Genomic DNA, 15,363 nt, shown 5'->3' on the forward strand with positions numbered 1-15,363 from the left:
CTTACACTACTTATACTAAACTAATTTACTTCTTACGCCGCCTTGCGGCCCGCTCGCTTCTCAATCTCAAAAAATTGCGTCAACATTTTTTATATACACAAGTCCAAAAAACAAAACTATACAACGGGGGCAGGGTTACAAGAAGATTACAAGAAGAGGCCCGAGGGGCCGATGTCCGATGTCCGTGACTCTACTACTCTACTAACTCCTTCTCCTTTCCCTTGTCAGAGGTCGCCGTCATCGACGCCAGTGCTCCCCCCTCTACCTCCATCTATCCTCTTTCCTCCTCTACTTCTCCTTCTCCATCTTCTTCCATACCTTGCTGCACTTCTTTCTCCTCCTCCTCTTCTTCACTCTCCCTCATAATCCTCCGCCGCTTCAGTGGACGCCGCCGCTCGGTAGTTCCCCTCAACGGTCCAGCTATCGCTGATCCTCCTCCCATTCCCATCCTCGCGCCTCTTGCGCCGCTCGCTCTCTGACTGCTGCCGCCCTTGCAGCTTTTTCCTCTGCAGCCTTCTTCGCCACTGCCGCCGCCTTCCTCGCCCTCACCCTCTCCACTCTTTCCTGCACCTTACGAATGATGTCGTCTTCATCTTCCTCCTCCAATCCTTCCTTGTCGTGGGCGGCGGAAGGGCGGGTCGTGGCCTCGAAGGCCCGGCGGTGGAAGAGACGGTGGTGGTAGTGGTGCGGCTAGTGGTCATGTTTTGAACTTAGAAGTTTGGGAACTTGGGTCTTATCGGCGAAACTCTGGACCTTTTATACGGCAAAACTGTGTGGTGTACGGTGAACTGAAAATTTTCACTGATGACTAACGCCAATTCCCGGTACCAACGGCTTTTGAAAATTTTCCTGCTGACTGATGGACCAAATTCCCGACGCTGATGGCCTTTAAAAATTTTCTTTGGTAACTAACCAACTCCCGGTATTAATGGCTTTCGAGGGCTCAAGCCTAAGAGGGGGATACTGTCAAGTACATGCCACGGGCCTCCATTCCGCCACTCGGGATTCCGAAGATCTACTCCTTATTGTAATCTCTTCCTATTGTTCTTTCTCGCTACACATACCCTTTCGTTCTAGTCCCTTCTTATTGTCTTTTACTTTACCCTGCAGGTACTACTCGTATAGCTCCTAGTAGTTAGTCTGGCACTCCGCACCGCTGCACCGTTCCGTAGATATACAGGCGATACTGCCGCTCCGACTTGGCTGCTCCTCAGTTCCTCCCTTCTCTACTCTCGATCTCCGGGGACTAACGGCATAACGGCGGTGTTGTTAATAACTTCACTACTGTCCCACTCGTCTTCCGCACTTAGACACCTTGTGGCTTTGGCACGGTTACACGGTGTACATGATCTTAACAGGAGGATGGGATGATTACTTACCTCGGAATGCAAACTGCGTCAACACGCGCTGATACTGCACACAATCTGCCAAGACTTCCCGTAGTGCTTGACGACTTGACTCGAGTTTGTTGTTGCTGCGATCGTCCAGTGAAGAGGAGGTTTCACACAGCAGGGAGGTGAGTGTCACGTTCTCAGCACGCGGAACCTCCAGAAGCCTCCGAAGCTCTGTCACCTCAGACTTCAGATTATCATTCTTGATTTTGAGAGAAGTATTAATCTGAGACCGGGGATAAGGGCGCAGAGTCTCGCGATTACGCCAGGTAGCAGGCATGAATCTCAGCTCGAGGTAGAAGGCAAAAACAGAAAGGAACTTACTTGCGGAAACGGGGGGGTCGTTCGTCCTCCATGGGAGGCGTCCGCACGAGGTGGAAATGGTGAAGGGACCCCAAGAGATGGTAACGGAGGGGAGGCCTGGTTTGAAGCATCCCACAGCTTGGGGTGTGTGGCAGATCCTTGGATTCGATCACAAAGGCGTGGCGGAAAGTATATCATAACAAGTACATACAGAGATGATGTTTGCCAGTGTGCATCCTCTGAGTCTGAGAGACAATAGGCAATCAAAGACCTTGGGAAACATTGGGAATCTGATGAAGTATGGTCGGGGATGTTATCAGGGATGTCAATAAAGCAGGATCCTTATACTCACACAATAACTACTTCGCAACATGGATATTTTGCACGAATGCTACAGCACTTCAGCTTAGAAGACATACAGCCTAGGAAAACACCACTCCCTGCCGGTATCCAGCTCAAACAGTCACCAGAAACTCTACCAGTTGATGAACAACTTTTCATGTTGGACAAACCTTTCCGGAAACTGCTTGGATCCCTTATATGGGGTTCGACTTGCACGAGGGCAGACATCGCATTTGCGACAGGATACTTAGCCCGATTCCAATCCAATCCTGATAGAGCTCATTGGAATGACTTACTTTGGCTTGCTGGCTATGTCTGTTGGTAAGTACACTACTGTATTGTATACTGGATACCAAAATCTGGGGAGGAATATCAAGGAAGAGGGTTACAGCCCCTTGGTTTTTTGGATTCAGACCTTGTGAACTGTTTGGATACGTGCCGTTCCACATCAGGTTATGTCTTCTTCATGGCTGGTGCACCAGTTGCTTGGTCATCCAAGAGGCAAGGATCTGTGGCAACATCGACAGTTGCAGCAGAATACATTGCTTTGGCCAGGGTAAGTGAGCAGACAATATGGTTGTCCTCATTCTTAACTGAAGTGGATCTCGCACAAGATGGACCAGTAGAAATATCAGCAGATAACATGGACTCAGTAAGTTTTACAAAGAATTCAAAAAAGCTGGGTCTGGTCAAACATATTGATACTAAGCACCACCATATCCGGGAGAAAGTGGATGAGGGGAGGATTGCAATTGTACTTATACGGACCAGTGAGAATGTGGCGGACATTTTGATAAAGACATTGAATGGACCAATGGTCCACAAGTTCGCAAAGAAATTGGGCTACTGTACACAGTAGGGGAGGTGTTGGAGAATACTCCGTACAACTAGCTTTGACACTACCTGTTCAAATTTCCTTTCTATATTACTATACTTCTGTCTGGCTACTTATAGTTTTGCCTTACTAACCCTATTCAGTGATCGGGATATATACCTTTCATCTCCCCAATTATTGCCTCAGTTGATTTCCCACCCAACTGAGGTATGTTAATTTATTTCCATTTTTTCTTCGTTCATACCTGTACTCATACAAGTTTTAGCTTATCAATTCCCACAGGTACTAATCTCAGTTGATTTCCCACTCGACTGAGCTTATATATTTCTACAACCTCCATCTCCCGGGACCTATTACCCAGGCTCACACTCTATGCGGAACTCTCATGTCTGAACCTCCAATTGTCTACTAGCTATAGTAATCCTACGTTGATGTTCCTAGTTACTACAAGCCGTACTACGCAACGCTTTTACATCTCCTAGTTTCAATTACCTTCACCTTCCTCTGTTATTGTCCTATGGACCTCCCTGGACCTTCTAAGAACCCCTTTGAGGGTCATGTATCGCAACCAGAACTACTACCAAGTCATTTCTGTCCTCAATCATGGTTCCCGTAGCTCACTTGTAGCATGCTACAACATAAACCTGTCGTACTAAACCCACCCTTAAAACCAATCTTGACCCAGGTCTTGCACATATTCAATACTGTCATGAGTAGGGAATTATGTCTTGGCATTGACAGCAATAGAATATGATCATAATAATGATGTATCATACAAGTAAGAGTGTCGACACAGTGACAAAAGGAAAATAATAGGGGTTGCATACTTTATGACAATGATATATAAATTAAATTTCAATGATAAAGTGTAGAGAGGAATACAAAGGTTCGTAACCTGAATGAGTATTACCCACTGCTTTAGTACTGATCTGTCCCTTCATAACTTTTGTCTGTTATCAATCAAATCCATGTTGGTATCTCCATCAGTATCTATGACACCATCCACATTCTTCATACCGTCTATGATAGTTTTAACATTGATCAAAGAACCAGCCTCTGCATTAGCTCCTGCATTATCCTGCCCTCGCAATCCTCAATTCCAACTAACCAATACCACTCCATTGAATGTATACTTCTTTCCACTGGTACTTCCATTAGCATTAGAATGGTCTGAGATTTCCTTGGGACTGGACCATGCTGGAATATATTTCATTTTTGTGTTTGGGTTTTATCCCCTTGCAACAGTGCTATATTTAGGTGAATGACCTCCGAATCAAAATACATCTTCACTGTCACTATAATAAGTGCACTTTACCAGGTGAGCAGTAAAATAGTCCGTTTTCTTTGCAGGGGAGCAACCAGTTTGGGATTGAGTATGTATTGGGCCACAAAAAGCATGCGCAGATATGAGACCATATGGCCATGACATGGTCCTGTTTGTCAGGGTCAGGCAGCACCACATTACAGTCATGCATGTGAAACTGAATCACAGAGCACGCAAAACAATGACATCGATATGGCAAGAGAAAATGCCAATGATATAATCTGACCCCTCCCCTTAAAGTTAATTTGCAGAATCTGATGTCTCACTCGATTCCCAGCCCTGTACATGTTCTGCAAAGACTGAGCAACCTATCAGTCATACCCTATCCAGGGCCAGTATGAAGAACATTGCCAATTCGCGAAGGAGTAGTACCTGTGCAGGAAACTCCTTCTGAGACTGCCTTTGTGTCTGGAACACAGGTGAGGCAGCCTGCTATGATTGTTGACAAAACATCTTCTCAAGAGTTGGCAATGACAATCTAGCATCAAGCCGGGGCCATGAGGGTGGTTCAGGAGCAACTCCTTGACGTAATGAGAATAACAACATAGGAGAAAATACAAAACAGGACTTACCTCATCAGTCAAGATAGAGCAACTCCCAAGACATGAAACGTGGCGGGATTAGTCAGAGATGTGACCCCTTCAACAACCAGAGGTCCATCACCAGTGATCCCATAATCAACAAATTGGCAAATTATTAAACCAATCTCTTTTGATACATATACTCCTGTAGAAGTTACAAGAAGGAATTTCATACTAGGCCAGTAATCTACAAAAATGAAGGGTGTAACTCCATCAGGCAGGACAAGACATATACATAACACCTGAGGGAAGCATATATAGGTTCAAAGATGATGGACTGACCACAAAGGGAACAAAAAAAGTAGGCCCAATTTTTCCTAATTGACCATCTCCTCTATATAATTTGAGCCACACTAGGGATTGAAAAAGACCTCCAAGTCAGATAGGCCATGAACAACAAAAACAAGTTGGAAGAAACAAAAGTGGATTCACTCAAAATAAGTATAAATATATATGTGTGCCTTTCGATTATTCAAATCATTCAAATAACCACTCATCTTTCGAACACTGGAAGTATCAGACACAAATATTCCATCTTCAACTTGACCATCATATAACCACACACCACTTGCATTAAAAACTCTAGCAGTAAAATGACCAGAACCATGATATATTATTGAACTCAATCTATAATGCAAAATTATACTGGTATCATGGAATCTTACACTAATCTGACTTGACGGTTCGATATCAGGAATTCCAATTAATTCAAATACAATAAACTGTACGTCATTGGAAGATGTCTGCATTGAAATGACACATTCAGCATTACACATATGTTCATATGCCATCTGACTAGAAGAGCCTCCTGCATTCTGCAACAGCACAATATCAATGAAGCTTTGCGTTGAATTAATTAAATGACCATGAGAATATAATGGATCTAATTGAGTTGACACCAAATTGTAACATTTTACACTTGAATTATATCTTGTATAACTATTATGTTGTCCGCAACGTGCAACAATTGATAAATGCTTGTTGTTACTATTATATAAATGACATTGAATAATGGTTGATATCGGTAACATAGTATGGCCAGATTGCACATAACCTTCACCAAATACATGACATATTTTGATACGCCACGCATCACGTATATTATTCCAAACAGTTAAACTTCCTTCATCAACCAATTTCATTTCTAAATCTCTGAAATACTGAAATATATCCTGATGTTGACATTGATCAATCCATTTTTGACATGAATTCTTAGACAACCTAACAAAACAATTATATAAAACAACAATTGCTGTATCAAAACAACAACTCCAATTGGATGCATCCCATGATGGACCTCTACTTCCACATTGACACAAGTGAACATCATCATTGATATCAACACCATACCCTATATGCTGATTTTGCCCAAAAATCCTATTTGTGATGTTGGTATAATCTGCATGTGACACTTTTGATTTTTTAGAACTATTTTGAATTTGTACATTGTCATCACCATGTCGTTTCACCTCCTTATAACTTACAAAATCATAATGCACTGAACTGTGCTTGATTTTCTGTTCACATTCAGCATCTGGAACATCCTTCAACTTGCCCTGTGAGTAACCCCAAACAATCTTTGTGTTGTAAGCCATTATTTGGAAACGTTGATGTTCAAACCAAAGATCATATGGTATTGCTGGAAAATTAAGATCATCCACAGTAACCTTCTTTGTAATAAAAAGACCTGATCTATTCTTAGGTCTGGATGCTGAAACATATGCGCCATACCCTCCCAAATGCAACATACACAATATTGCTAATAAAGTACGACCCTGTGCTCCTTGTCCAGTAAGAGCAAAGGCAGGCTCAAATGGTAACTGCATGCGAACAACAGATACCAAGACTTTTTCATTTTTATTGTTCTGAATATAACTACTAAAGTGCCATGATCTTGACTTTATTGGAAAATAACCTTTTGGCAAACCAGAAAGTTCAGCCTTGCTATCTGGAAATTCAACCAAGGCATACTTGCAATATGAGAGTCCATTATGATCAGTTGACATTTCTAACTTTCTCAAAATTCCTCTTGCACCATTTGTAATTCCCAGTTCAGTATTCAAATTCTCATGTTTCAATATCACAGGCATTCCAATATACAAGTACAATATACCTGGTAACCCAGCCCTTAATTTTCCAGAAGAAGTATCTATTGATAAAAGTTGAGCTTGTTCAAATGAACTTGGACAAACACGATCTTTTTTAGAAAACTGCTCTGCAACTTTTTTATATTGAATTTCATCATATGCAACAACTCGAATTAATTCAGGAGAATTAGACCCATGACAAATTGCCAAAGCCTTACATTCATTCAATGCTCGTCGCAATGCATTTTTTGATACAATCAAAGATGCACAATATTGTATCTCATCTTCCATTACAACACCATGTGGATTGCTTGGAGTTTTAATTGCTCTTGCATTGAATAATTTAACATCATCTTCATTACATTGCCGTACTCGTAATCTGCCTACAGCTGCTGCATATTCTACATCTCCTTCCATACGTTTCTGTTCATGCAATTCCACAACAGTATTTATAGACTTCCAAGCCAAACGCCCCAATCTCCGCATTAATTCATCATCTGTCTGCTTTGCAGATAAATGTATTGGTGTATACAATGGGGTTCCGACAGGGGGATACTGAAATGGATCACCACAAAAAATAACATTAATGCCTCCAAAAAAATCATCTGGTTTTTCTTTGGCATAACGTAATGAACCATCAATATCTGCCAATAATATTGCATCCACCATTGAAACTTCATCTATAAGCAATAAACAGACGTCCTTCCATTCTCTTCTTAATGCATTATTTTTTTTTACTGTGGCAAATACAATACCAGTCTCAGTTAACTCACCCAATGGTCTCTTTGACCGACCGTTTTTGTATTCCTTAACTGCTATATTCAAACCACTATGAATGGTCTTCCCATTCACCAAAGATGCTGCATTGCCAGTAGGTGCAAGTGCTCTATAAGCATATTCAACACCATAATGTTTCATTACTTCTTGAACTGCACAAATGACATGAGTTTTTCCTGTCCCACCAGGTCCTGTCAAATTCATGACAAGAGCTGGCTTTGTTATCCACTCAGAAACTTTTAGAATTTCTCGATATATAACCATCGAAGAAATGATATCAAATGCAATTTGTTGTTCACTATTAAGCCCAAATTCTTTTCCTATTTTACTTTTCAGTTCTGCTGGCGTATATGATTCAACCATTGTAATTGGATTAGCAAGCGAAATATTTTTGCCTACATAAGGATTCACGTTATGAATATCTGTCACCATATCTATTGATTGTTGATTTGATAAATTTCCATGTGAATATCGAGCACTTGCAAACTTCTCTGCTATTTGTTTTCCCTCTTTCAACCATTTCTGTACATTTACAGAATTTAATTCTGGTAATGTTATGTTACTTATTGAATTCTTATAAATATTATTTTTCAATGAAACAGGAGATTCCTTTAACCATGCAGCATATTTCAGATCTATCTGCAATAACTTCAATTCATGATCATCATACATCATCTTAATATCTGCATGTTTCACCTTGTTAGGAAAAACAAATATATTGGCAGTATCATCATCAGTATCCAATACGTCTTGGATATCTTCAGACAAATTTAACACTTTTGTTAAATGATCAGACCTTTTTCTTAACCTTTCAGCATCACGTTGATCAACACACTCATGAATCTCCTCCCAATTATGCAATATTCTTTGATGTTCATTGCATAATACTAAGTTTTTATACTCTGTTTCACCATCTTTCTCGAACAAGGGATGTGACACTGAAAATGGCTTAAAATGAGCAATTACAAATAAAGCATATTCTGCACTATTTCTACGTGGTGGTACAAGTCCAACCATTACAGGTACAAACTCCCTTCCCACGTCACCCTGTTCATAATTTGTATGACGAATAAGTTCATGTGTTTCATGCAATGGATGACCAACCAGAAGTTTATAACGTGACAAGACTCCCAGTCTTGTATCGGAAGTATTTGATGTCCTTGTCTTACTACATGTTTGTAATGATACATATCTAATAAAATCATAAAAACACATATCACTGAGTAAAACATCCCTATACCAATAATTTACAACCTGACTATAACTAACAATTTTACCATTCTTAAATCCAAGTGACAACATAACATCAAACTGATCCTCATTTTTATTTTCAACGTTTTGCACATATATCTGATTCACAAAAGACATCAGATTTGCAGATGGTAATGACACTGTTGAATGAGAAATCATATTGTCTCCTAGCCCACGAAGATACCTTGCACATTGCTGAGCATGAATCTGCTGTTTCCGTCCAAAATGTGTTAAACATCGATGCAAAAGTTTCTTTGCATCAAGAACTGGTCCTTCATTGATCTCATCTGATACTAATGATGCAACTGCTTTTGACAATGTTGATAACAAAATTTCAGTACTTAATGGCATTTTTGTAATATAATCTGAAATATAAAACATTGCAGCCTTAGCAGCTTTTCCAGAGAGGATACACTTGATATCATGATTATGTCTTGTATATACTAGCACATAAGGATTATGACCGTTAACATCACTTTCTTTTCTAGCAAATATGATTGAGTTATTTTTAAGATCAAATGTGGAACTTTCAATAATTTCATGAGGAAATCCAAAACGACACATATCAGTAGAACTCTGACCCTTATGACATACTGGACGGCACACATGTCGTTGAAAACGTTCACCAATCTTCTTATGCTCATCATTAAATTGTCTATGCCAATTATCCAAATCCTCAGATGAACCTTTGCTACTATTGATAATTGGAACATCAGGTGGCATCTCCACTCTTGGTTCATATCCCTCTTCAACAGATACATCAATATTAGGGAGATGGTGATGAATTATACCATCAAAAAAATCCATAAATTGCTTACGATATGACTCAACTTCAATCATTTTCTTATGAACATCAGATGGATTTAAACCACCACGTAAGAATAACAAGTAATGACCATGAAAACAACCTCTTTCCGTAAGTTCTGCACATCCAAAAAATGCACGAAGATGCCCAAATAATCCTCCATCTTTAGTACTTTTACCACTTTTGAAATCCCAACCAAATAAATATTCAAATATCACATGATACATAAAATCAAAAAAATCTGCAGCAGCAACTGGATCTTTGGCAACACGACAAGCACGTTCATTTCGGGGATGCACTACATATGGATAATGCTCATTCAAATCAATATTGGTCTCACCATATATTACTTGAAAAATAGGACTATGAACAGCAGAAGGATTCAGTGTTACAAATAAGTGTGGCAATCCAAAATAACTATAAAAACTACGGATCTGATTTCGAGTGACAGTTTTAGATGCTTGTGAACCAGGAATTTTTGAAGAAATTATATTAACCTGATTCAATAACTGAAATGCATGCAACTCGTCACTTGAAAAGTCATTCTTATTGTTTTCATTTTTCAACTTATCTGCTAAATCAGACAAGACTGTAGCCGATACATTTATTAAATCTGGGGCAACCACTGCAAACTGAGCAGATGACATCCACAATGAAGTATGAAGATGTGCTTTTCTGCGCTGAATCAAGTTTAGAGCGACAAATGAAAAAAAATGATGATATCGAAATTCTCGAGAACTTTGATCAAGCAGATATTCAACATGTGCTTCCAATGATATAGCAGGACAGCGACGTTTATCTTCAAACCCACCAATCCCCAATGGAAACAAAGTTGGAAACATCCCGGGAAACAAATCTGGATTATTATATTCAGCAATTGGATCACTATCATATGGCAGAATAACATCTTTATTGCTACTAGATGGCAAAGACTGCGCTATATTGTGTATGGAAGCTGCTGTCATAAACCGTGCAGGAACATCCTGTGATTCTGGATCATACAACCCAGATCGCTCAAGAAGGATATCATTGTGTGAAGATCCCCTCAACAATTCAGCAGGGTGATCATCAAACCCACTTGATTCTGTGCCAAAACAATCATCAACTGTGGTTTCATGATCGTATACAATTCTCTCTTCCAAACCAGGCAATAAACCATTTTCAGGATACATTGACAAAGTACTGTTATCCATCACATTCATTCCAGCATAAAGACGATTATGTTTATATAATTCAGACAATAGCATTCGAATTATACGCCGTCTCACAAAATATGGTTTAAGTTTTTGCAAATCTTGTGAACGTAATTTGGTCTTGCTCACAAATACTATTGTTATCAGATCATTCAAATCTGCTGGACTCCATGGCAATCGCTTAGCAATAGAACAAATGTTCAAAGGATGTGCACAAACATTTCCATGTAATTGCAAAGGATCAGAATCATCTGATGAACCATAAATACGTGATACATGTGCGGTTGTATGATATAAACTGCATGCCATTTCCTCCACCCATGTAACATTTTTCAATTCATCAATTAACTCGCCTCGATACAAAAAATTATTCAATGCCAGACGAGGCATAACAGAACGCTGCAACGAACTATTACAACTATGACATAAATATAGCTCAAATGAACAACATTCAATATCAACTGTGCGTATTCCCTTTTTATCTAACAACAACCCATCTAACTCTTTACAAATATAAGTAAACCTAGATTGGGGAGTATTTGCCAACACAAATGAATCCATCACTTTCAACTGACTTAAACTTGGCCAATTTGGCTGAGACAAATAAGTTCCAGTACGCATATTATCTTCTGAACCACAACATGCACAGACAGATAATGGAACATACTGTATTGCATTACGATAATCATACAAACACTTCATTTGAATGTCACTAGATACTGCTTGTGGCCAATCATCCAAGCAATTATGCAACATGTTATATTCATCGATGCCCCGTTGAATACGAACATCTCTTCTTCTATCCTTCTTATACAAACTATTTTTTGACTTAGATTTGTCTACAATACCAACTGCAGTTACAATGTCCTGCAATAAGCCATATGTATACCCAACAGACAACAACAGCTGCAATATGATCTCACGTAAATCAGTACAAGTAAATGGTTTATGATACTGAAACAAATATCTATCAGAAAGGGTGCGATCATCCATACTAAAAAAATACTTGTAATCCCGCTGAAAACACTTGGCTAACAATTTATACACATTATTTGACCTCACTTCAGATGAATAATAAACAGAAGGACAGCAATAAACTATACTTGACTTGATTTTCCTCTCACATATGTTTAAACTCTTTCTCAATCTCAACAATTCGTCCTTAGAAACACCCTGAAACACATGAATAATTACACTTAACAGATTACTATTGATCAGATCTTCATCACTGCATTGAACTAAACAATGTTTTTCAAAACGAAAATGTAACACACTAGTTATAACTGTTCCAAATTCTTCAATACATTGCTGATGCAGTGCATGATACAAACACGTGTCATTGCGCTCAAAACAAACATAATTACTACTAAAATGCAACAATTTTTCAACAACATTATTGACTGCATCACTATGTTTTATACGCCGAGAACCTGCAACCAACTCCCGCACATGTAATTTCCTCAAATGCAATCGACAAGCATTGATATGCTCTGGTGACAACCAGGGAGGGACACTGTTACTCAAGTCTCGAATAATAAGCTGAAGTGATTCCATTGTGATAACCTACTCCGATACCATGACAAGCTTTATAGCTCCACATATGCGTACTAATCAACTTAAATAAACTTAATTCTTCTATCACTCCACATCCACATATAGCATAATTCTAAATAGACAATACTTGCAGATTATTCTAATATACAACATCACACTTCTGTCATTACACCACTTCTTTCATTACACAACTTCTACTATTACACCTCTTCTATTACACAACTTCTATCATCGCGCCATTTCCTAATTAATCATTATGCCAAAAACTAATCGATTGCCATAAGGATCCATGACGTAACAGCCATCAACATTACAAACCACAGTCTCGGCTCAATACATTTGCAAAATGATGTTGAAAAACACGGCCATTTGAGACCTACAAGGACCTCCTCCTTCAGAGTCGGTGAAACAAACACTAATTCTTTCAAATTCGAGTCATCCACTTGCTCCATTAGCGCATCCTGAGCGCATTAGCAGTGTTTATCTATCTATCTTGAATCCGGAATTAAATGTATCAAGAGGTAAAGATTCTGCCTTTGACTGATTCGATTAGCTGTGTCATTTAGATAGAAGTGTTTTGATATTTTGGTTTTTCATCCGCAGCCCAAATTCCAGTTGTGCTTGTCACACCCCTCAGTACCGTTGGAGGACGCAATTGTGGGCTGAGGGTGAAATCCGATCCAAAAATCACCCTGACCAGCCGCAGTACATGTAATGCCAAAATGCGTTGACCTCATGAACCGCGAGTCTGTTCCTTTATGTTGGCGCAGAATGCATAGCTTATGGAGTTCATGTTGGCAATTCCATGACGCCGGGATGGCAGCAAAAGTGGTTCATTACAAGATAGACTATCCTTCTATCCACCCATCGATAATACTAACTTCGCCAACAACTCCTGTGTCGACAATATACGACTAGAAACCACTGAGAGCCTGTCAACGATTGATGTGCCCACATATTTTGCAGATCCATTGAGACCTTCCTCGGAGACAAACTCCAGAACACAACTGAAATTGCCTGGTGCCCAGGACGAAAACATAGAAGGCATCAAAAGGAAGACAAGCTAGCGAAGAAGGCAGGGGAGCTCCGGGCACCCCTATCACACTTTGATTCTTTCAAAACGAAGATCGAAAGCCATAGATTTAGAGAACTAAAAGAAAAAGCGACCGTAGAAGGATTTGCGAAATTTATGCCAACGGACTCCCTGCGGCACGCGCAAAACTCGGGATCACATAACACAATTTCGCAAAAGGTACAGCGACTATCGAAATATCCTATGGAATGTACTGGATGACCTGGGCATGGGTGAGATACTGGGAAACGAGAGGATACAATTATCGCGGACAAGAAGCAGCAGAATTTGCAGAACTGAGGTTGAAGGGTACATCGGTGGAAGGAGGATTTGAAGTAGACCGGGAAGAGGAGGATTGTAATGGAGGAGGCAGGTGACGAAGACTCACGTGCGTAACGGTACTTAACGCTGCACGCGACAAGAATAAGACCACAGACTCATCGGTTTACACATCAGCTCGATCTATAGTAGTGTCTCGCAAGCCAAAATTCTTGGGAATTCCCCACAAATTCCGACATATGCAGTGTGATGGGTGCACCCTCGTACAAGGCCTCAGGCCCAGGACCTAGGTGAAAGTGTCAGTGTCAAAGCGTAAGATACACTCCCGACATACGTGGAAATATTGGGAATTCTCAGAGAGCTACGATGAAAAGCCCTATATTGCATGTGTACAAGATATATGAAAGGATTTCGATAGGCTCGACGATACCCCAGCGATAGTAGATAGCCATATTTCTCCGAGGCGGAAGTTTTCACTCGAATTTGAGGCAGGCATACATATCGACGGGGAACTGTTTGCCTTACATAAGTAACCAAAAGCTTCTTTTTTTCCCCTGAGCATAGATATAGAGCGAATCCGAAATTCCCGTTATCGACATTGTGGGTCGTTGACTTACCTTTCTGTAGGTCCTTCCCTTAGGCCTTCATGTTCTCATGAACTTTATAGAGCTGACACCATTCAATCCTAGCGATATTTAAAGGAGTCTAACTGTCACTATTTTTTCAGAGGACTTGCTCTTTAAGTACCTCCTTCCTTACTCTTTCCTGCTACAGTCGGTGAATTTAGAATCTCTAAAATGCAGTCTGGAATCACAGTGGTGAGATCTTCATCGTATGTACTACCTACTCTTGACAACTTCTCATAGCGATCAAGTCACAAACGAGATCACAGTCGGACACCGTCCTTACTCTCTCAACCCTGTCTAAATCCAATTGACGCCGCTTCTGGCTTTGCAACCCCTATAATTACAGAACTAGCCCATGGATCTTTCACTCCGACGTCTCCTGCTTTACCGTGTTTGATGACACTGGCAACATTGAATACCCCAGGTTCCATCTTCATGCGCATTTCTCATTCCCGGCGACGTCAAAATTCCATATCCGAGTGGCCAGAAATTCACTCGCAAAGTGGTGCTTCTGAAACTTCCAGTATTCCTCCCTCACCGACATCCTTGTCTAGATCATCTCGTGCCCCTTCTATACCGAGGATTACTCGTACCTCTTCCTATGACACACATTCTTCCGTATCCTCATCTCCCTCTCTATTGGATGAAACCTTCCTTCCTGCCCGTCTTAAAACCACAGAGATGAATCCTATCTTTTCCGAATTGGAACGAAGGTCCAAACTTTGCACTTCGGTCGTAGGTTGTGCGACATGTGGAAAGTATGGCTCGGATTACCCTAGGTGTGGCAAGTGCGGCGAGATGTGGTGCTCGAGACCATGTCGACTACGGGGCGGGAGGAAACATCTTTGCACGTCGAGAAGCTGAGTTATTTTTACCGGAGCGGGAGAACTCAAAAGTTTCCTTCTTATATGTAATGGAGTGTTTGCACTCTTGCGTGGCTTGT

General features: G+C 40.3%; 3 protein-coding genes across 3 annotated transcripts; 1 reads left to right on the forward strand and 2 right to left on the reverse strand.

The window, feature by feature from the left end:
* Positions 1–9,206: 9,206 nt before the first annotated feature.
* On the reverse strand, positions 9,207–9,614 carry C8R40DRAFT_1050380 (uncharacterized protein; the record flags this gene model as incomplete). The annotated part of the gene is made up of 1 exon (XM_046224622.1): positions 9,207–9,614. A coding segment is annotated over one exon (408 nt), but the record flags the coding sequence as incomplete, so codon positions are not given.
* A 1,194-nt stretch (positions 9,615–10,808) lies between these two features.
* C8R40DRAFT_1050402 (uncharacterized protein) lies at positions 10,809–11,450 on the reverse strand (the record flags this gene model as incomplete). The annotated part of the gene is made up of 1 exon (XM_046224624.1): positions 10,809–11,450. A coding segment is annotated over one exon (642 nt), but the record flags the coding sequence as incomplete, so codon positions are not given.
* A 3,141-nt stretch (positions 11,451–14,591) lies between these two features.
* Positions 14,592–15,284, forward strand: C8R40DRAFT_1172767 (uncharacterized protein; the record flags this gene model as incomplete). Its single annotated transcript, XM_046231910.1, has 2 exons — positions 14,592–14,612; positions 14,661–15,284. 2 exons carry the CDS (start codon positions 14,592–14,594, stop codon positions 15,282–15,284), a joined length of 645 nt encoding a protein of 214 aa, XP_046084217.1.
* Between the last annotated feature and the right edge of the window lie 79 nt (positions 15,285–15,363).

Source organism: Lentinula edodes (assembly GCF_021015755.1).
Source record: "Lentinula edodes strain Le(Bin) 0899 ss11 chromosome Unknown C8R40scaffold_27, whole genome shotgun sequence".
Classification (NCBI taxonomy): domain Eukaryota; kingdom Fungi; phylum Basidiomycota; class Agaricomycetes; order Agaricales; family Omphalotaceae; genus Lentinula; species Lentinula edodes.